Source organism: Podarcis bocagei (assembly GCF_964188305.1).
Source record: "Podarcis bocagei genome assembly, chromosome: 7".
Taxonomy (NCBI): domain Eukaryota; kingdom Metazoa; phylum Chordata; class Lepidosauria; order Squamata; family Lacertidae; genus Podarcis; species Podarcis bocagei.
Window position 1 is genome coordinate 73,748,447 of NC_138132.1, and position 23,648 is coordinate 73,772,094.

The 23,648-nt window shown below is 45.3% G+C and overlaps 1 protein-coding gene across 1 annotated transcript in view; it reads left to right on the forward strand.

Annotated features, from left to right (window-relative positions):
- Positions 1 to 23,648, forward strand: part of SSU72 (SSU72 homolog, RNA polymerase II CTD phosphatase) — a 49,788-nt gene that overhangs the window by 17,100 nt on the left and 9,040 nt on the right. Inside the window, exon 2 of the mRNA XM_081201746.1 lies at positions 3,734 to 3,877. Coding sequence (XP_081057872.1) covers positions 3,734 to 3,877 — 144 coding nt within the window. The remainder of the gene's footprint in view (positions 1 to 3,733; positions 3,878 to 23,648) is intronic.

Sequence of the window (23,648 nt, forward strand, 5' to 3'; positions counted from 1 at the left end):
GGCAGAACGAATTTCCTTGGCAGTGCTGCTGGTCTTGAGTGGTTAAATATTTCCACTTGATGATCGAAGCAGTAGGAAAAGCACTTGGTGATTGGTCCAAAACGGTTTGTGAGTTGCTTAGCAGGGAGGAAGTTTGAACCCTGGTGCATGTTTCATAACAGCGCTCCAGTGTGGGGCAACTGACTTAAGCTAATTTCAAATGATCTCTTTGTTGAAAGCCAGTTTCTGTTGAGAGGAAGTGGCATGTCAAAAGAGTTGCCTGCCTTGCAGCAATGGGGCGAAAATTCATAACAGCTAATGCCAGGTGATGTGCTGAAAACCGACTCCAGGCTATAGTATTGTGAGTGGAAGAAGTTGAGAGCTCCTGTTGTGCACTAATAACTGAGCACAAAACACAGACGTCATAATTCTAGTTCAGGCTTGTGGTCCAGCGTTCTTCAGCTTCCTGTTTATAGCTTTGCTTTGTGTTTTTAAAGCATTTAATAAAACCTAAGTGTCACAGTCAAAGAGTTCTCAGACCCTTCGGAGGTTATAGTGGGTGGTGAAGAATCTTTATTCAGCCAGAGGGCCATGTTCCCTGCTGGACAGCTTTTCAAGGGGTCACCTGCCATGGGTGAGCAGGACCTCAAGCCAAAGGGGGTGGGGCAACAGAAGCAAATACAACCTTTGTACACAGTAGGCTGATTTTTACACAATACCCTGCTGTAGCCTCCATCCAGACAAGCAGGAGGCATTATTGGAGTTCAAGGACAAATCCCTGCCAGGCAAAAACAGGAGGGGGGTGAAGCAGGGCCAATGAGGGTGTGTGGTCTAAGGAGAGTTCCTTGGACCAGAGGCCTTGAGGGCCACATTCTGCCCCCTGGCCTGAGATTTCCCACCCCTGACTTAGAGCAGCTGGTCCTTCCTTTCTCTATGTCTCATTGAGTGCGTGAAGAGAGATAGCCTAACCTATTTTATCCTCCCTCAAGATTAAGCCTCCACCTTCTTCAGGACTCTCCGCTTCCTCCTTTCCCTAATTCCCCCTGAGGCTTATAGATCAAGAGGAGGAGCTGGGAGCCTCTTTTCAGCTTGGCCCTTATGCCCCCTTGCTGATTACTGGTTGAACTACTTGTGAGCAAGCAGCTGGTCTTGTGGCATTCCCGCTCCCCCCATTAAAAAATTACAGAGATGCTTAAATGCAGGTTTGAAATTAATGTAGCAAGGCTGGGAGGTCAAAGCAGAGATTCTGGAATGGCAAGGCTATGGAGACAAACCAGATGCAGTAAGTCTAGTGCCCTTTCCTAATTTTTCGCCTAAAGTTGCTTGGCCTGTAACCACCATCTTATTGTGACTTATAACAAGCACCTTAGAAATTCTGGGAACCCATGATCTGGTTTTTGGATTGTGGGAAAGCTCGCTTTCTGGTTGTCATTTAGATTTTCCCAACACTGAGAATATCACTGAATCAGAAATATATTCATGATCTAAGGCCAAGGACCCGCCTAGTGGCTCGCCAGGATTGGTCCCGGCCTACTGGTGAACAGAACACCCACCATTCCACAGATTCCTATCTAGAGGTCTAGTTCCCAGTACAGGATAAGAGAAGACCCTGGCTTGTACCCTCTGTTAGCCCTACTCGGAGTAGACCCATTGAAATGAATAGGCATGGCTAACACAGGAAGTCCAGTGGGTCTGCTCTGAGTGAAATTTGGATATAGCCCTGTGCCTCTTTCCCTATCTGCATACTGCAGAATGTGGGGGAAGGAATTGGTGGTAACGCTAAATAATGACTGGCTGGTAAACCAAGCGGAACACTTGACTTCCTAACCAAGTAGCAGCTAGATAATAAAGTAGGCTGTTCTGTTTTACTTTACTATCTTCTGACACCCACCCCTTTTGCTGACAACAACTATCTAGGCAGCAATGCACATGGAGTTCTATGTCACATAGCAGTCCAGAAGTGTTTCTAGTCAGCCATTATTTTTGACTGCTTCTAGTTCCCCTTCTTCTTGGCATACAAAGGGGGCTTGATTCTTGCCTTATTTTTGTAGGATATGGGGTAAGCAAGAAATGGGGGGGGGGGGTTGATCCTCCCAGGCTGCTTCAAAGAGCATCATGCTTCAAAATACAGTTGAAATGAGACCTGTGGGAGTAAGAGACAAAAACGCCTCTCAAAGTAGTTAACTGCGTAGAATGCAAAAGGAGAGATCTGTGGTGCTGAGGTGTCGTGGTCACTAGAAGGCAGTGAGGACTTGCTCATGAGAAATGGATTTGTTGATACGTGTGCATGAAAGAACATTGTGGTTCAGAATGAAGATACAGTAATAATAGGAGCATCCACACCCTGCATCAACCATAATTCTTTCCCTCTCATTCCCTTACGTGGCTCTACATCCGCTTCCCAACCAAGTTGACAAGCTGCTAGCTTCCGAATGGCCGAAATATTTTTAGGGAGAGAAATTCTTTCGTTTTGTTCCCTGGTGGAAAAAACAGCCTTCTGTTCATTTAAACAAGTGGGTCTCTTGTTTAAAGTGCCCCCCCCCCCCCGGCATGATCTGCAATAGGGAAATGTTCTGTGCTGGTACTTCTGCAATCCAGTTTGCTCATGTAGAAGGAGAAAAGTAACTAAAAATAGTGCTTGGCATTCACTGCACAGCTGACTTTATTTCGGAGATTGCTGGGTTCTCTTTTGAAACGCCACATGTTCTTTCTGAAATGGCAGATCCAGGCCCTTGAGGAAGACTTGTCTTTGAGGGTCAGAATTGCTTTCTGCTTAATGGCTTAATTGAGGAGTGCTTTAAAATCGGCCAGTCTTCTGAAAGAGCTGTGATTAAGAGTATTTTTTTTAAAAAAGTATGTGAAGCCATAGAAAAGTTACACAAGATCTCTACTTGTGCCATTTTCTCTCTCATTGAGTGAAATTCTTGTCTTGCTTGCTCTTATGAGAGCAACAAAGTTAAAAATAGCTGATTATGTTGGGAATAAGCAGCAAAATCAGAAGCTGTCATATTCAGAACCTGAATAACCAGCACAGACTTCTAGATTGCTTATTCTGCCGTAAGCGATCAAAAAGTGGTGATGCTTGAGAGGGTCTTCTCTGAGGCGGGCTCTCAGATTGTGGAATGACCTCCTTTCTGATGTGCGTCTTGCTCCATCTCTGTATGCTTTCTTTGCAGTAAGTGCACCTCTGTGCCCAGGCCTTTGGTTATTGCCCTGTCCTGCTGTTTTCCTTCTGTCATTGGTGGGTTGTGGTCTTATTTTATGTTATCAATGTAAAATTATACTTGATTTTCAATGGTGACAATTTTGTAACCCGCCCTGGGACCATTAAAAGTGGGCTGGAGCACTTCAAATGTAGAATGAACCTGTGAATTAAACTTTCCAGTGGTGCAGTAACCTCAGTATTTTCCAGAGTTTCTCTTATTTATCTTTCAGATTTATAAATTGCGTCATAGCCAGAAGCTATTGAATCAGTGCATAATAAGATAAAATGAGGTAAAGCACAAAAGATGCAGACACTTAAACAATAAAACTAATTCTTAAATTTGTGCAGTTAATATTCCATAAGTGATTCAGGGAAAGGCTTATTTAACAAATATATCTTCAGTAGCTTCCTAAGCATCAAAATACTAGGCACCTGTTGGATTCCAGAGGGTTGTGTAGATGCTATTTACTACGTATTGTTTTGGCATGTAAACATGAATCCATCCAGAATAATTAAGCTTCCCTCTTTTTTCCCCTTTTTGTCTTTCAGTAAGCGTGGCTTCATTGTTCGATCCTTTGGGACGGGGACTCATGTGAAACTTCCAGGACCAGCGCCGGACAAGCCAAACGTTTATGATTTCAAAACAACATACGATCAGATGTACAATGACCTGCTTAGGAAAGACAAAGAACTGTATCCCTGTGGAATGCCCCTTTCAAAACCCTGCTGTTCACCTTTCCGAAAGCTGTTCTTCGCACGTTTGCATAAGGAATATGCTGCTACTTGACTGTGGCAAGGTCTTGGTATTTTTCCAGTTCTAGGCAGGTGCTTCACATGATTGAAGGGCTCTTACCACATCCCTTTAAATGCTCTCTTTACCCTCCAACCCCTGGTCCATTAAGTAGTGGTGCATGCGGTAGAGGAGATTTGACACTTTCTTGGGATGTGATTTGCACTTCTGTGCTCTGGATGACTATGTTGGGTTGCCCCCCATAACTGGCTACTCAAACGGCAATAGCTCTATAGTCATGAAATTCACTAGGAACCTGACAGCTGAAGGTTTTGGCTTGATATCCCAATTCCTGACCGTACACAGCTGCTTTCCTTTCTGGCCATTCTCCCTCTTAGTTTTCTGTCCTCTCCCAGACTTTCCCTCAAAACCATTCCCATCTCCCCGAATCCCCCTGCCCCCTTTGGCCAGCCCTGACCCCCAGGCTCCTGTTGACCCTTCTGCCTTTCCCACCTCTCTGTGACATCAGGGGTAGCTCAGCCACTGACTGCCAGAGACCACAACTACAAAATCTTCTTTACAATATATATATAGAACTGCTCAGATGCTAAGCATCTTCTCTCCCCCCCCCCCCAGTTGTACTGGAAAAAGCACTTTGGACATTGTCCTTCAGAGAGAGCTAAAGTAGAAGCATTTTGTCCTAGAATAATTCAGTTCAATGTGGGTTCCCCCAGGATGATCAGAGCTAGTGTAGCATCTGTCCTGCACTAACAGGTTTAAAATATACCTCCCATTGGATGTGTGAACCCTACTGTGAATGGATTGGAGCAGTACAACGAGTGGTGTGAATGCATCCTTAGAAACAGTGTGAGGGTCTGGCACCTTTCCCACATGGCCTGGCAAAGATTTGCTCTTTGCAATGAACTGGCTGTGGACGACAGTTCAGGCAAGGAAGCAGGTAAGAACTATAAAAGTAGACCAGCCTGTACCTTGACCAAGACGGAGGTGTGTGATTAGGTGTCACCACCCCTTTCAGAGCAGCTAAAATGCAGGTCCTGCAACTCTTCAGTACACTCATCCATATTCAACTCTAGCATATAGACTTAGATGTTCTTTCTGGTGCATCTCAAAGTGTTCAGGATCCATTGGTATCCTGGATTTACTGGGGTGGTGTTTTTGTCAACCTTGGGGGGGGGGAATTACCCCTGCTTAAGCAAAAGCATGCCTGCTCCTTTCCTAGGATTAACTAATGGCATTTGTAACAAGAATGACACGCTTTCAAAGGTGTGTTTGGTCTAATGGGGTTCCCCCTTCATCTCAGATATTACCTGGCCGAATTTTAAAAACAAAAACAGGAAAACTGCATACACTTTGGAAATAAAGGGGGTTTAATGAGTTCATTACCAGCCAACGGTTTAGGATGTAGCAGCCCTGGAACCTTTCTAATACCAGATATGAAATTCACATCTTTTGAGAAGTGGTATTTAAAAGTAACCTTTCCAGGTGCCTTAGCAGCTGATGACAGCCAGGAAAGTCTGCCTCGCTTGAAACCTGGGGCCAGTAGTTCCTGCTACTTCCTTTTTCTCTGGAGCTTGAATAGGAAGTAATGAAAGGGATTGGCCAGGAGGGACAGCACTGTTTACACTCTCAGAAGGCTCAAATAGGTTAAAAGAAGATGGCATCCAGAAGTAGATGTTTAAAAACTAGCATAAAGCTGGTCCCAGGCTGCTGAGTTTAGAGGATATTGATAACCAAATACCCACAAGGTCAGTACAGAGAACAGTCTAGCAGTAACAGGTCCTCATTTCGTCTCCTAGTCTTGCTTTATATCGTTAAAGTGATTGTCAGAAGACTTGAGGGAGACATCAGGGGGTCCATTAATCCACATGTTTTTGGGCAGAGTTATCAGCTCTGTGTGCGTGTGTTAACTGGTGGGAGACCATTAAACCTGAGAGCCTACAGCTCCCAGTAGTTACGGTTTTCATTTTGTTTCAGGCTTTCCTTAAACCTGCATTGCCACGTTTCTCTTTGGGGGCCGCATACACCACACCTGGAGCTTTTCATTTAGGGGGTGTCTCGTTTTATAAAAGGATTTCCCCATCACCAGTAATGCTGTATGTGCCAGGGCTTGAGGAAACTTGGAAGGACTGTGGTGGGGATTGAACTGGGAGCCTGTAGCCCTTGAGCTTCTCATGTAGGTATAGTTCTCACTGAGGTTGCAGAACTGTGTCTGGGCCCTTCTACTGTAAGCTGGGAGGTGGGGGATGCAGAATCCATTGATGGAATATAATCCATTTAATGGACCACGGGTCCATCAAGCACCACGCTTTGTCTGCCATGGTGCCTAGATGGCTCCAGATCACAAGCTGGGCATGTCCCACTAGAGGTAATACTGGTTCTGAACAGTTGAGTGTCTCTCTTTAACCATCATGGCTAATGGCAGACAAATCCTCCATGAATTTGCTCTTCTTGGCCACCTGAGTCACTGCCGGTTGTCACACCCCCAAGTAAATTATGCATTGCTTGAAAGATGTGCTTTTTCTTCTACCTGTCTTACTTCTGCTGCTACTCAGTTTCAGTGGGTGACCTGAGTGCTAGTGCTGTGACAGAAGAGACGAATATTTCTGTATCCTTGTTTTTTCTCCACATCACACACAATCTTACTACTATCATTCCCCATGTTGGTGATCTGCCCCCCAAATTAAATTGTCCCAAATTAGCCAGGGATGGGAAACTTTATGGCATCACAAAAGAGTGATAGGAGTTGTGATCCAACCAACATCGGGAGAGCCACAGTTTCCCCATTCCTGCCCTGTACATGGAAATGTAGCTGGTTTTGGAGAAGGTGAGATTAGTGCCCCTTCTTGGCATTCCGTGTGCAGGGATTTGGGGAGGGGGACCACTCCATCATTCAAACCTCATGCCAACAAGCCTCCGTTAATACTGTCCAGACACAGTCAAGACCTCAGTGAGAATTAGCACCCGAGAAGCACTACGAAAAAGGACTGGTCCCATAACATACCTCATATGGTTGGGCTGGTTTTTGTTTTAAATATACTTTTTTCCTGAGGTGGTGACCATCTCAGTGGGGCACTAGCGATTCTATTAGAAAATGGGGAAGACCATAGACATTTTGAGGATCTATGTGATGGTTGCCTTTCTTGTTAAAATGATTTGTTGTACTGAGAACATAACAATTAAAAAAGAAATACAATTGGCCCCCTGTCCACGCTCCTGGAGTTGCTTTTTTCTTAGTTCAGCGCTGCATTGAGAGGCAGAACTGTGGCCACCAAGCACTCCTTGCGATGGGGTGGGGTGGGGGAAGTGGAGCAGTCAGTTGCATTTGGGGCCCTAAGGGTCTATGAAAGGCACCAAAAAGTTTTTAGGGGCTCTGACCTCTTGTTCAGAAGGCAGTCCTCCTTTGGATTGCAGTTGAGAAGGCAAGAGCAATCTTCCACTCACTATAAATTACCAGTTCTCTACCCCCCACTCCCACCCGCTGTCATTTTGGGGGCAGATCTATGTTTGGCCTGGTGGGGTGGGGGAAATGAGATGAATTATTCTAATAAAATAGTTCCTGCAGGATACTTGGGCAGAGAAGAATGGCTACTGAGGAGCTCTGCTTTTTAGATGGGAGAGCCCATCTTAAGATGGGCAAGTTGTGTGGGGTATCTCAAAAGAAGTGTGGATGGGGAACCGTTATCCAGAAGCTGTAGCTCATGAATGGGGAACCTGTGGCCCTCCAGCCATTACTGGACTTTAACTCCCATCAGCCAGTAGCCAAAGGATGATGGGAGTTGGAGTTCCAGCAACTCCTGCTTCCCCAAGTTCTGCTCATTTTCAGGTAGGTGAGGGCTTCTCCTTCCAGCCTTCCGTGTCTGAAAAGAGCAGCTCCTCTGTGTATAAATGGGCAAACGTTTTGTGTCTGCGCCTCCATGGTGTGTGGAAACAGGTCCGTGTCTCGGCACCAGAAGGGGGTCTCCCTGCCCTAGCAGAGCATGGAAACTAGGGTACACGGTGGACGTTTGTGGAAAGGCTTCTGCTACCCATCTTCCCCCCCACCTCCCACCCACCCCTCCAGTCCATCTGGTCAGTCAAGGAAGCAGCCATCCCAACCAGGCAGAAAAAAGCGCTACAGCGACTTACATCAGGAAACCAAGGTAAAAAAAGAAAAAGAAACAGCTGCTTAGAATGGCAACATGTATGTTTAAAAAACAACAACTTTTTTCTACCCTTTATAGGGAAAACGGGCAGGGGTGGGGAATGAACCCCATTTGGTGTTTAAAGGAAATTGAAGATAGTCGTTGTTTTGGCTGAGATGCACGATGCACAGTCATACATGCAGGGCTGCTCCCTGTTCCTCTTTTGAGAAGGTGTGGAAATGTAGGCATCTCCATATGTACTTGGGAGGATGAAGAGTGGCCATAGCTCAGTGGTAGACCACACGCTTTACTGCAGAAGGTACCAGATTTGATCTTTGGTATCTTTCTAGTGAAAGGATCTTGAGCTGGAGATATGGGAAAGACCCCACAGAGAGCAATTCCCTGTCAGGAGGATTCCCAAGTGCTGGGCTACATAGACCAGCAATCTGATTTTAATACAGTGATACCTCGGGTTAAGTACTTAATTCGTTCCGGAGGTCCGTTCTTAACCTAAAACTGTTCTTAACCTGAAGCACCACTTTAGCTAATGGGGCCTCCTGCTGCCGCCGCGCCACCGGAGCACGGTTTCTGTTCTCATCCTGAAACAAAGTTCTTAACCCGAGGTACTATTTCTGGGTTAGTAGAGTCTGTAGCCTGAACCGTATGTAACCTGAGGTACCACTGTATAGGACAGTTCCTACACTGGAAGATGGCGCAGCCTGTTTGAACACGAACAATCTGAAGCATATTTGGATGGATAGGAGGAAATGGTAAAAGGCAGTTGTTGACGAAGCTTCAAGGTGGGGTTGGGGAAACCAGTGGCCCTCCAAATGTTGTTGGACTTCCAACTTGACTCAGCCAGCATGGGGAGTAGTCTGGGATAAAGAGCCGGCTGTGGGGCCAGAAGTTCCCATCCCTGCTGGAAAGGGCTATGGGTGAGCAAGGCTCACCCAAATCCTGCCAGAGCAGCTTATGGAGTTAGCAACCCAGACAGAACACCCTTAGCGAAAGCTATTGCTGAGGGATTCAGTTCTGCAGCCCATTAGCACTGATACACACAAAGCCCATTTCTCATTGCAGCAGATGGTCATGTGACAAGAGCATAGCAGGTAGCACTTAACCTATTAAGCATTTATTTTTATTATTGCCTTTGGATCCCACCCGTCCTCCGAGGAGCTGAAGGTGGCATACATACTTCTCTTCCTCCTCCTGTTATCCTCACAACAGCCATGTGAGGTAGGTTATGCTGAGAGACAGTGACTGGCTCAAAAGTCAACCAGTGAGCTTCATGGCTGAGTGGGGATCTGAACAGTCTCCTAGGTGCTGCTCCAACTCTGGCCAACGCACCACACTGGGTGTACCATTCCATGGAGTTGAGCAGCTTTTAGTGAAGCTTCCATGCTACTATAACACCAGTACATGTTTCTTCTTGAGAGGCTGAAGGAGCTTCTGTGTGTAAGAACTTAAAATGTAGTAAAACATAGCTTTATGAGTCTTTGGTAAGAAGGCGAGGTATCTCCGTTGCTCGTCATTTCCTCCAGAACCAAATCAGCACCACAAAAACAAGAATCGCAGACTTAACTCCATCACTTTAAACTGTCCTGCACAGGTGAATCAAAAGCTTTAGTTGATCAGTCTGCTGATTTTAAATTTTGCAGTCAGTGAGTTCCCTTTCTGATTTTAAAAAGCAATATTGATTTCACCCTCCGTAACCTTTCTAACACTGCCCAGCCATGAAGCGTTTGCTTAAAATACTTGATGTATAGCATCACTGTGCGTAAAAGACAGTTGAATTAGGTTATGCCCATGGATTTGGTTTTTCAGCTATATTAGAAGTGCTTCATAAACCATTTGGCTGAATGGGATCTCTGTAATTGGGGAAACTTTTAGGCTAGATTCCCACCCCCCTTAAAATTCAGAACATGAAAGATTAGCTGATTAATTATTTTTAAAAGTTTGTTGTAGGGATTTTTTTTTATCTCCCTCTTTCTCAGACCCAGCCACCAAAATCTTAAAATAACATGATTGGCCATAACTTTAGCTCTTGGAAAACGGTTTTCAACTTGGGTTGGAAATAATGCTTTTTAAATTACTTATATGTAAGTCTCTCACACATATTCATGTGCGTGCACACTGCGGTAAGCTAGTTTAAATGGGTTAAAGTTACTTTGTTATGTACTGAATGTGCATTTCCAGCAGTGTGGCCCATTCTGGTTGGCTTCAGTGTGCCCTGACAGTATCTGTGCAAAAATAATTATGTGTAAGCCCCCTTGAGCGCTGTTGATGACGATGGAAGGGTAGCACTTTGTACTTCACCATACTACTGCAGTTTATATGGCGAGTTCAAGTGTTCAAGGCATTTCACTCACTTTATCCTGTAATTCTAACCATTGCCTTTGTAAGAGGCTGATTTTCCCAAATTGCACATGGCAGGAGGGAGAGGTGGGATGCTGCAGGAGACTTCTTGAATTGAGGAATGGCCACAGCTCACTGGTAGTGCATCTGCTTTGCATACAAGAAGTCCCACATTCAATACCAGCCATTTTTAGGTAGCTCTGGGAGAGACCCCTGCCTGGAGAGATGCTGACAGTCAATGTAGGCAATATTGAGCTAGATGGACTTAGTATAAGGCAGCTTCCTATGTTAGACACACACACACACACACACACACACACACACACGTACGTACACGTACGTTAATCATAGGGACTTCCTGATCCATTGTGTGATCTCGGCTGCATCAGTGTTTCAGGCTTTTTCATCCTCCTGCTTAGAGGGCAATCCTTGGGCCAGAAGATGGCTAACAAAGTGATAAAATGCAATGCAGAATCAAAACAAAGGAGTAAAATTAAAGAAGACCATATCACTTCATACCCCCAGCAGCTTATAATTCAAAACCCAGTAAAGTAATTGTTGCTCTCTTTCAAAGGGCCAGTAGAGATGATCTGGCAGGTCTCCTTTAAAAGGGGATGGGCTTCAGCAACAACACCCCCCCCCCAATCTGCATACTTTCTCTCTGGTAGATGCTAATCTTAACAAGTGATGGTGGTGATGGATCATCACAACCTCCTTCGGTTACAGAAGTGGGGGAAGAGCTGGGCCAATTACATTGCTTCCAAAGCACTTAAGCCAGAGCTTTGTGTTCTGCACCAGCACAAAACCTGGTGGTCAGGATTCTGAGGTTCCCAGTGTTAGGGGAGTATGGGAAGTACCCTATTTCAAATCTCGCTTCTGCCATGAACTCTGTTTCTCCCCTTCTCCACACTCAGCCCAGGCAGTTCAGGCATGAAACCCACATCTCTATAGTAGACTGCATGCATCTCCTGTTGAAAGGTTTGGGTGCCAGGTGATGAGCAAACACCCTTCATGATCTAGAGATGCTGGAGAGCCATTGCCAGACAAATTTGACCAGGTGTGGGGAACTTTTGACCCTCCGGATGTTGCTGGACTACAGTCTCCCATCATCTCTGGTCTCTGGCCATGTCTGCTTGGGCTGAAGCAGCCTTGCAGTTCAGCAACACCTGGAAGGTCAAAGGCTCCCCACACCCAAACTAGGTAATGCAAGGCTAGATGGGACAGTTACACAGACCTGGAAAAGGTAGCTTCCTCTTATGTGGGGTAACTTCTGTGCTTCAGCTCCTGTCGAGAGAGAAGTGAAGAACACCTGCTAGCAAGAAGGGACCTAAGTGATCTTCTCTTCCAACTCCCTGCAGCTATAGCATCTCTGGCAGGTTCATCATCCATCCTCAGCTCAAATGCTTCTGGTTGAGAGCCTCCCCTTTCCATGGTGGTCTGTTCCTATCATTGTACCGCTCATCCCATTAAGAAATTTCTCCTAACTTTTAAGCCAAGATATGCTTCCCAGCATATCTAAGCAGTTTGCAAAAATATAAAGTAAAGCATCAACATTCTCAGTAATTAAAAACAGTTGAAAGCAAGTACAGTGGTATCTCAGGTTTTGAACGTAATCCATTCCGGAAGACCGTTCTGAAACGTTCGAAAACCGAAAACTCGACAGCTGACAGAATCTTACACTCAGCGGAAGCTGCGTGGCATGTTCAACTTCCGAGGCGTGTTTGAAAACCAAAGCATTTACTTCCGGGTTTGTGGCATTCGTTAACCGAAATTTTCGTCAGCTGAGACATTCGAAAACTGAGGTCCCACTGTACTTAAAAGCATTCAAAATATGACTAAAACCAACAGGCACTAAAATGTGATAAACACACATAAAACTTCTCCATGTTTGGATAGGCTTGTCTAAATAAGAATGTTTTAAGCAGGAGCCAAAAAGTACTGGGAAGGTGCCTGTCTGATGTCAATAGGCAAGGAATTCCGAAGTTTGGGTGCTGCCACACTGAAAGGTGGATTTCTTCCAAGTGTGGAATGGATCTCATGTGGCACCTGTAACAGGGTCACTTCAGCAGACCTAAGCATTTGACTCCTCAGAGCAACAGAGAAACCAAGTCTCTCCCATCCTCAGTGTGAAAGCCCTTCAGATATTTTTTCCAACTTCACCAGGCTAAGTACCCCAGCTCTCCTCAACTGTCCTTCATAGTTTCCAGGCCCCCTCACCATTCTGGCTTTTTTCTTTTTCTTTTTCTTGATACAGTAGTACTACAGATGCTGTCTGGACTGTTACTGATTGTGACATGGATACCACTTCTGCAATCTGAGATTGCATTAAGCTGCTTTGGATTGCACATTGCTGGCTTGTGTTTTTCACTTTTGACCTTAGATGCCCCTAGATCCTATTCACATGTATGACTGCCCTTCCAGAGCTCTTTTACCTGATAGATGTCCCACAGATTCTTCATATCTAAATGCAGGTTTTTACATTTTAATCTCTATTGAGGTCCATCCTGGAGTAAGTTAGCTACATCCATTAATTTTAATGGGTCTGTTCTGAGTAGGGGTAATGTTGGGTACAACCTAGAGTTCCGTTGGTACTCTTGACAGATTGATTCAGAACTATTCATGATCACTCATTGGGATCCACCTAACAGTAGTATTGTTAGTATATCATCAAGGATGTCATGGAAGACCTTGTGAAATCCTTCACTGAAATCAAGATAAACTACTGTCCTTAGCCTTCTCCTTATCTATAAACCTTAGTAACTCTATCCAAAAAAAAAAAAAAGGAAGGGAAAAAAGATAAGGTTAATTTGGCGCAACTCAGTCTTTATAAAGCTTTCCCTGGCTCCCGGTAATCCATTCTTTTCTAGTTGCTCACGTACAGACAGTGTAATCTGTCCTAGAATTTTGCCTGTTATTGACGTTGAGTTGATTTTTCTCTAGCTTCCCAGATTTAACCCCCCCCTTTCCTCCCCTTCTGAAGATATATAGGGACAACATTCATTTCTAGTCACCAGACAGCTGTTGTACCCTGAAATAAAATCTTGTTGCAAGCCCCTTCAGCAACCTGGGAGAGGATTCCTCTGGCCCTGGAGACCTGAACTCCTTTAAAGTAGTTAGGTGTTCTCTAGCTACCTCCTTAGCAATCCTGAGTTGCAAATCCCTCCTTGCATCGTTAGTCCTGCTTTTCCCGATCAAACTCTGTTCCCTTTTTGGGAGAAGACCAAAAAAAGGGAATTGAATGGTTCCTCCTCTCTCTGTCAACTCTTAACACTACTCCACCATCCCTAAGCGACTGTCATTATCCTCCCTTGTCCTTTTCCCCCAACCATGGCCTGAGAAGTTCTTTTTGTCGTTCTGAGTGTCCCTTAAAAGCCTCTGCTCATTTAGCTTCCCTGATACCATCCTTACAGCTTTGGACCTCTTTATTGTGCTCCTCCTTAGTTATAAATCCCTCCATTTCCTATATGTATTCTTTAAAAGTCTCAGAGGCTTCCCTGTGCTGTCTGCAAGTGTTAGAGCATCTGCTTTACATGCAGGAGGTCCCAGGTTCAATCCCTGACGTCTTCAGTTAGTGCCGAGAGAGACCCGCCTGAAACCCTGGGGAGCTGCTGCCAGTCATTGCAGACAGTGCTTAACTAGATGGACCCAGTGGTCTGGCTCTGTATAAGGCAGCTTGCTAGGTCCCTTACAAGTCTCCTGTTTATCATTTTTATTGGGAGAGTTCAGATTGTGGTATCTGCAACATACTTCCCTGCTAGACCTCATGAAAATGTTTACACCAGCCGCTCATTTTCACAGTGTGTGGTGGAATAGATGCTCAGCGGCTGGACCTAAATCTTTCTTTAGTTTCTTGGACTTTTCAGGTGGCACTTTAGAAACAGCAAACACTAATAAAACCAAAATTAAAGGGTAGAATAAAATAGCAGCAGTGCAGTCTTAAATAGGCATTATAAAGAGCAAACAATTGCTGGAGCAGAGTCAAGAATCAAATGGTCTTTGCCTGTAGGGAGTGCCACATTGGAGATGGTGCCTGAGGAGAGTATTCCACAATAGGGGGCCATCACCGAGAAGGCTGTTCCCCTGCTTTCCACCTGCTCTGTGACATAGCATGCCCTGTAACATGTGCCTGTTCAAATTCTATCCCATGCAAACATGGAGCTGATCTACTGCACCATGCTTGTGATTCTTGGCCACCATCTATTTTTACTTACATAAAGTATTTTTTAAAAAATATATTTATTAAGATTTTCAAAATATTACAAAGTAAAAAAAAAGAAAAAAGATAAATACAAAATAAAAATAGTTAAAAACAATTCAATCTTTCATTAACTTGTCTTTCATTTGCTTATTTCCCGGACCTCCTCACACCTCCCTTTTCTGTATTCCAGTTCAATTTGTTGGTTCAGCAAATCCCTCCCCTCTTTCTTTATCCTAGTCTTCAATCTTAAAATATTGTGACATTGAATTCTTACCTATTAATAGCCCATTTTCTCATATTCCATTGTAGCATTACAGCTATAAACCACTTAGTTTCTATCCAACATCATTCTAACATTCATTAATTTTACAATATTTCTGTAAATAGTCTTTAAACTTTTTCCAATCTTCTTACACCGACTCTTCTCCCTGGTCTCGGATTCTGCCAGTCATTTCTGCCAGTTCCATATAGTCCATCGCCTTCATCTGCCATTCTTCCAAGGTGGCTAGATCTTGTGTCTTCCAATATTACTTACATAAAGTAAATACAATTGGTTTTATGCCAGGGAAAATTAGTTCTGACTAGCATCCCATTCAGTCCAATGGGACTTATGCATGTCAGCTTCCTCAGAATTGCACCCAGTTACCGTCCTGTTTTCTGCCACAAATCTGCCTTACACATGAAACCAGTTGTTTGCACCCCTTTTATTTTGTGGCCATAATGTGTGACTGCAGAAAGTGATGCAGCATTTAATTGTTGGACTGTCTTTTTCCATCTGGAAACACTTGAGTTCGGTTGGGTGGGCTGGCTTCAGTCTTGTATGGTTCCCCCGTTTTCTCTCCCCCAGCCTGAATTCCCTCAGTCCATTGCTATTCGGGATCTCTTAACGTAGACTAGTTATAAGTGATTCTGTCTGCCTTCTCACTTCCAAACATATTCCAGGTGGGCGGCTGTCTTGGTCTGCTGCAGCAAAACTGGTAAAAGCACATTTAAAAGACTTGCAAATTTACTATGGCATAAGCCAGGTACGGGGGACCTCTGGCCCTCCAGATGTTGAACCACAGCTCCCATCAGCCCTAGCAAGTATGGTCGATGGCCAGGGGTTATGGGAGTTATAGTTCAGCAACTTCTTGAGGACCAGAGGCTCCCCACACCTGACATATTTTTGTGGGTCACAGTCATCTTCAGTAGATATATTTAGCATTATCCTGAGCTGTAGGTATCCATGTACAGGGTAAGATGGAATTATATTTGGTGAGCACAGAGGGGAATGAGGTGGAGTAAGTATACATAAGTTCTGATCCATCATTTGCAGAAAAGAAAAAACAGCCCTGAAGGCCCATAATCTTACTTCTGCCTTCCTGGAGTTACATGATGTTTCAGCTTCATTGGATAGACCCCAGTTCTCCCTCTTGGTCCTAGAACTTGGGATCATCCAGCAAGGCTGGAATGTCGGAAGATTCAGGAAAGGCGAAAAGAAAGTACTTATTCATGGAGTGTATAGTTGAACTATGGATTCCATTCCCACAACATGTAGCATTGACCAATTTAAAGGTAAAGGGACTCCTGACCATTAGGTCCAGCCGTGACCGACTCTGGGGTTGCGGTGCTCATCTCGCCCTATAGGCCGAGGGAGCCAGTGTACAGCTTCCGGGTCATGTGGCCAGCATGACTAAGCCGCTTCTGCCAAACCAGAGCAGCACACAGAAAAGCCTTTTACCTTCCCGCCGGAGCGGTACCTATTTATCTACTTGCATTTTGAGGTGCTTTCGAACTGCTAGGTTGGCAGGAGCAGGGACTGAGCAACGGGAGCTCACCCCGTTGCAGGGATTTGAACCGCCGACCTTCTGATCGGCTAGTCTCTGTGGTTTAACCCACAGCCCTACCCGCATCCCTTTGACCAATTAGGATGGCATTAAATGTGGATTAAACAAATTCGCAGAGAAGACTATCAGTGGCTACCATCTACAATGGCTATGTCCTACTTCCACCGTCGGAGGCAGCATGCTTCTGAATACCGGTTGCTTGGAATCACAAGTGGGGAGAGTTGCTGTGGGGAGAGTTGCTCAGGTCCTGCTATGGGTCTTCACATGTAGGCATCCAGTTGGCCATTGTAAGAACAGGGTGGTATTTTAGGTGGCCTTTGGGCTGATCTAACAGCCATGCTCCTCTTACATTCTTGCAATACAGTTTACTGCAGGGTAGTGGCATTTAGCTGAAGATTCATTTTCATTTAAAACTTTGGAAATGTCAGCCTGCCTCTTCTTCGATCCCTGTGGAGCTCTTCTATTTTCCTGATAGGGTTGCCAGCTGGCCCAAGTAAAATGCTGATGTTTTTTCAACTGGGCTTCTGCTTCCTGGTAACTAATTGGGCTTGACAATTGTGCATCCATCAGATTAAACCTACAAATAAACCTAGCTGAAATGCCACTTGTTTAAGAAGCTTTTTGATTTCACCAGTGGTCTCAATAGTATACTGCACCTCAATGAAAGTGGGAGCTTAGACATGTTATGTCCTAAAGCATAGCATTACAATTAATACTCTCTCCAACCGAAACATCAAACCCCACCTTCCCTTCACAAACTCCCGAACCCACAGCATTCCTTGAGAGAGAGAATAATCTGTGTTAGATTTATAACGTCAAGTTGTCCTGCAAAGAGGAAGCTTTGCATCATCTGCGTTTGGTGGAAAGAAGTTAGGAGTGAGGAGAGTCTTAAAAGATTTGAGGAAAAGCTAGAGAGATCAGGAGGTCTTGGACCACAAATGCTTCTGCAGCCTTCCTGTCTTCAACTGGTAAGTTGAGGAGAGGGAAGCAAAAGCAGATCCCTGCCCCAAGGAGACGACAATCCTAACTCTCAACTGTGGGGCAGATGATGATGATGATGATGGGAGAGGAGATGGGAAAACATTGGCAAGGAGAAATGAAAGTGAACAGATTTTCTTAAGTTAATTTCATCTTGGTGAAGGCATCATGAAATAACGTGAATCGCACTGGGGGTGCCACCACTGTCTTTTCAGTTGTTTCTTTAAAGGGGAGGGGAGCAAAGTGAGGAGGAAGAAATATACAGTAATAAAAACAGATTTAAAAGTGAGTTTCATATTTCAGGTCGAACCAGTCCTCAGTTGCCAGTAATGTAGTATCCACCCTTGGCATCCAACTGAGTGCCTTCCCTTCCTCTGCAAGCCCTAGCAACCCCACACTTGTGGAAACCCTGGAATACGTTCACTGTAGCACTCTATTTAAGTCACTTAGTGGTATACTCGTTGCACTGGTATAACCGGTTGTGCAGTGGGAAACATGAGTACATTCCTCTAGACCACAGTGCAAACATCTAGACCAGGCATGGCCAAACTTGCCCCTCCAGCTGTTTTGGGACTACAATTCCCATCATCGCTGACCACTGGCCCTATTAGCTAGGGATGCTGGGAGTTGTAGTCCCCAAATAGCTGGAGGGCCAAATTTGGCCATGCCTGCCCTAGACGGTTGCACTATGGATTGCACAACAAGCTTCTGCCAGCACAGCTTCTTGTGTTGGATTCCTTTGTTGTGCCAGCTTTAAAACTGCCATCCATAGTGCAAAGGGGTCTTGCATTAGTGGACAGAGAATGTTGGATGCAGCCCCCTATTTGTGGCCAAATAGCTTCCTATGTCGCTGCAGGAAATCCATTTTAAGCTTTTGGCAGCTTCTGCCAGGCCCAAAGATGGGGAAAATATATTTGGCAGCCGTTTCTCAGTTAATCTTAACAGTAGTGTTCACCTTACTGCCGGTTAGCTCTCCGTGGAGCAGGAACAACTACTTCAGTGCATGCCCTGTGAAATGCATTCCTACGTCTACCCAATCATGCACTAGTTTGGGGTCATGAATAACTTAACAAAAATACCCTTCCTGATTAACTTATAATTAATTATGCAAAGCAAGTGAGGTGTATGCGGCAATGGTCCCTTGCTATTTTATTTTACTGAAAGCTTTTTTTTTAATGTTTACTTTGCTGTTCAGCCAAGCCAACCCCCCCCCTCCCCGGGGCTGCTTACAAATGCCAGTGATAAGACAGTCTCAGTCCTTAGGCGTACAATCTTAAAAGTCACAACAGGAAAGGGAGGAGGAGGAGAAAAGCAACACTGGGCTTTATTCCCCATTTACTGGATTCTTGTAGTGGCCAGCTGGGGTTGAAAGATTTCCATGAGAGGAGGATTTTGTTCCTAGTGTGAAGAAGAAATACTCTTGTGGCAGCTAGACAGTTGATGGCTGTCCCAGTGAAAGGGGGCTGCCTTGCTTGTGGCAGGACGAGGACGTTGTTGGACTCCAACTTCTATCATGTCCATCCAGCACGGCTAACAGGGATGATGGGAGTTGGTAGCCCAGGGATATCTGGAGAACTGTAGCTTCCCCATTGCTGCCATAGGACTGCCTCTGTCCCTTCCTTGCTTGGGATGGGAGAGGGGCACAGACAATGCTGCAATGTTCCTAGTGCCCTTTAAAGGGGGGTTAAGACACAGCTGTGACTTTGTTGTTGTCGTCGTTTAGTCGTGTCTAACTCTTTGTGACCCCATGGACCAGAGCATGCCATTCACTCCTTTCTTCCACTGCCTCCTGCAGTTTGGTCAAACTCATGCTGGTAGCTTCAAGAACACTATCCAACCATCTCGTCCTCTGTCGTCCCCTTCTCCTTGTGCCCTCCATCTTTCCCAACATCAGGGTCTTTTCCAGGGAGTCTTCTCTTCTCATGAGGTGGCCAAAGTATTGGAGCCTCAGCTTGAGGATCTGTCCTTCCAGTGAGCACTCAGGGCCAATTTCCTTCAGAATGGATAGGTTTGATCTTCTTGCAGTCCATGGGACTCTCAAGAGTCTCCTCCAGCACCATAATTCAAAAGCATCAATTCTTCGGCAATCAGCCTTCTTTATGGTCCAGCTCTCACTTCCATACATCACTACTGGGAAAACCATAGCTTTAACTATACAGCTATGACTAGGCCAAGCGTTTTGAGAGTAGCCCAATGGAACGGAGCCTCCAGGCTCAGCAGCGGTATACCTGTAGGGCCACACCACAACTGGCAGCCAATCACATTCATGTTTTCGTTGTGGGCTGCTTGGAAACCTGGCAGGACACTGCCGGCAGGGCTCTTGGCATTAAGCATTACCATCTTGGACCCAGAAGCATTATGGGGTTGTTGTTTTTTTAAGTATATAGGAAGAAGCCGGGGGGCGCCACAAGGATTTCCTTCTCCGCAGCAAAGCAAAGTAACAACATGGACATCCCACCTTTTTTCCTCCGAGAAGCTCAAGGTGGCACACATGCCTCTCTCCTTGTTATCCTCACAATAACCCTGTGAGGTAGGTTGCGCAGAGAAGGTGCCTGGTCCCAGGGTGCAGCCCAGTGAGCTTCATCATGGCTAAGTGTGGCTTTGAACCCTAGACCCTCAGGTCCTAGTCTTGACACTTCACTAGTGGCATGCTGAAGCTGGTCTTGTAGACAGGCCCTGTATGCTTGCCAGCACCCGAAAAGCTGGATGGATCAGTTATCTGACTGATCAGCTTCCTTCTGAACTGAGGGTGCCGTGGGTGCTAATACAGTGGTACCTCGGGTTAAGAACTTAATTCGTTCTGGAGGTCCGTTCTTAACCTGAAACTGTTCTTAACCTGAGGTACCACTTTAGCTAATGAGGCCTCCTGCTGCCGCTACCCAGTTTCTGTTCTCATCCTGAAGCAAAGTTCTTAACCCGAGGTACTATTTCTGGGTTAGTGGAGTCTGTAACCTGAAGCGTCTGTAACCCAAGGTACCACTGTACTCTTGCAGAGTGGTAAAAGTCAAGGTCATATTTAGATGGATCCCAAGTGAGCTACTTCAAGCAGGTTGAAGGTTTGAGCTTAAGGCAGTCTCTTTGGAGTGTCCCGAAGTTAACTGGATCGCTTCATTTTCTGCTCTATCGTAATTCCCTAGCCCTTGGACCCACCTTTCTGAAATTTTGCAGGCTACTTTCCTAGAGACACCTCTCCCAATATATACCTTTTACATAGCAAGACACATTTCTCACAAAGCCACAAGGAAGAAAATATACTTTGCATGTACTGTGCCTGCACATTTCACCCAATTCCATCAAAAAGGGGGTAGGTTTAAAACTTCTTTTAAAATTACCCCAAAAGAGTGAATTGGGGGGAAGGCATGATTCACCCCCTGGAATCAGGATTTGGCTGGAAACCCTAAGCTGATTCGGGCATCCTCCGAATAGGTTAGGAGCAATTTGGGCTGTTTTCCAAAGTGCCACTTCAGGGTCTGAAAAAGAGTTTGCGCACTCTCCTAATAAGCAGGAGTTTAGGAAGATTAGGAGATCAGGTTATCACTAATTATCTATTATACACCTTAATATGACAGGTTTCATGTGCTAGATTGACAGCCCTTAGTTGCACTGGAAGGGAATATTCAGCCTCCCTTTGCAGAGTAAAATTGCAGAGTGAAAATTGTTTTTAAAAGGCCCTTAGTTTACAGCCTCCCTTAAAAGCCTTAATTAATTCATTTTGATGCCTTCTTATAAAACATGTTTTCTGATATTATATAATTTATTCCAGCTTTACTAGTCATGGCAGTAACTCAGACTTCTCACCACTGGAGCTCCTGTCTAGCATTCACTTGTGTTGTTTTTTTGAGATTTTCACAGGCATTGCTGATAAGGCTTTGAGTTCATCTTCACAGTCTTAAGGTTCATTCGCTAGAGAATGAGACTCTTAATATCAGGGTCATGGGTTTGAGCCCCATGTTGGGCAAAAGATTCATGCATTGCAGAGGGTTGGACTAGATGACCCTTGTGGCCCCTTCCAACTCTACAGTTCTATGATTGTATGACTAGAAATGTGATCCTTCCTCATCAATAAATGAAAGAGAAACAAGAATTGGCATGCTAAATTTTGAGTTTCACTTTCACTTGGCAAATGCAGAATGCCTGACTTAATCCAAACAGAAAACTGACATATGACTGTTTGAAAGAACATCATAGATTTATTATTAACAATTTATTATTATGAGTAGTAATAATTTGCTAGAATCAATTTAGATTAAACATGTTTTTAACAATTCGAAGTAGTTACTTGACATTCCTTCCCCACCACTGTCATTTCTCAAAAACTGGAGCATCTAAGGGAATTCTTCACTGATTTATCTCTTGAGTGAGCTGAACTTGATGGGAATTAACTTCCTACTAAAATAACACAGAGGGTTTGCTTTGAAAAACAAGAGATTTTGCTGCATCAATAGAAGAAGATGGGGTAGTGGTGGGATAACACAAGCAAAACATTCCCAGATAGTTCTGTACAGTTACAGTACTAGTTGCCCTCAGTGTCTGGGAGAAGATAAGAGAAGGAAGATAAACATGTTCCAGAAGGGATGCAGCAGTGAAAAGACAAGGACTCGGTTCTGCTCTTCTGACCACGAGATGACTCTTATCCATGCCCCTGCTCTGAAACGGTGAACGAGACATGTTTTGCGTACAGGTGCGTCATACACACTTGAGGAGCTGGGATGCGCTGTAGGTTTCTGTTGAGCGTACGCTCTTAACCCACAAGGCAGCCCAAAGAAGTGGGGTCTGTGCTGTGGGTTGCTGGAATGGTGGTGGTGGTGAAATTTTAGCTGCATGTGAAACTTGGCAAACTTTCACCACGAGGGAATGATAATCGCTACATTGCAAATCTCTGCTCTGGGAGAACTGGACTGGGGCTCTGGCCCACAGGGCAGATTCTCCATGGACAGGGTGGGACAAGGGTGAGTTTCTCCCCCTCCCCTAGAGGCTATTTTGAACAACACAATGGTGGCTTTGGCTCAATTTATACCCAAAGTGAAGCAAGGGTTTAAAATAAAACTATGGTTTGCAACCCTCACAACCACTTTGCCCCTCCGCTGCTCCTAACTGGGCCATTCAGGGGAGGAAATAACCTGGGAGCCTGGCCTCTTGCCATGTTCAAACCCGGGCTTGTGGTTTGTTCCCCTCTAAACCAGGGATGGGGAACCCGTGGCCTTTCAGATCTGTTTGGACTGCAACTCCCATCATTCCTGACCTTTGGCCGTGCTGGCTGGGGCTGATGGGAGCTGTTGTCTAAAACATTGGGGAGCGGGAGCCTGGGGTGGAGGAGCAAAGGTTCTCCATCCCTGCTGTAAACAACTCACGAAAAGTAAACCACCATGTGTTATTGGCTTGCGGCTCGTGATTGATTTGGAGGAGATGGACCGCAAGTGCAGGCTTGCATTATCACAATGAGCCAGACCCTGGCTTGTTTCTTCCCCCGTTCTGCACAGTTGCCAGCCAAGTGCTCGTGCGCGTCAAACCGTAGTTTTATTTTAAACCATGGCTTAGTGTTGCATGCGAACTGGCCTGCAACATACTCTGTTGCAAACGCAGCTGTTAGAAAATGTTCAGGTAGGGCTGTGACTAGCCTGCGGCCCTTCAGAAATTGAGGGACTCCAGCTCCCATCAGCCCCAGCCGGCAGGGCCAGTCGTCAGGGGTGATGGGAGTTGCAGTCCAGCAGTAGCTGGAGAGCTCCAGATGAGCTGCCCCGGCCATGGAGCCACACATGGAGAAGGCAATCAATGGCTACTAAACACAATGTCTTTGTTCTACCTCCACTGTCAGAGGCAGCATACTGGGAATCCTAGGTTCGAGCACTGTTGGCACTCAGGTCTTGCTTTCAGGCTTCTCATAGGCATGTGGATAACCACTGTGAGAACGGGAGGCTGGACTATGCGGGCCTTTGGCCTGATCTAGCAGGGCTGTTCTTATGTTAAGGGGACCAGGATAGGATTGCACAGTGAATGCCTTCCAGGTGCCGTGCGGGAGACAGAAGAGAGGGCTTGAGCCCTGGAGGAACTGTAGGATCCTGTTCCTTGATGCCATCCATCTGGCATCATCTATATCAGGCTTCCTCAACCTCGGCCCTCCAGATGTTTTGAGACTACAGTTCCCATCATCCCTGACCACTGGTCTTGCTAGCTAGGGATGATGAGAGTGGTAGGCCAAAAACATCTGGAGGGCCGAGGTTGAGGAAGCCTGATC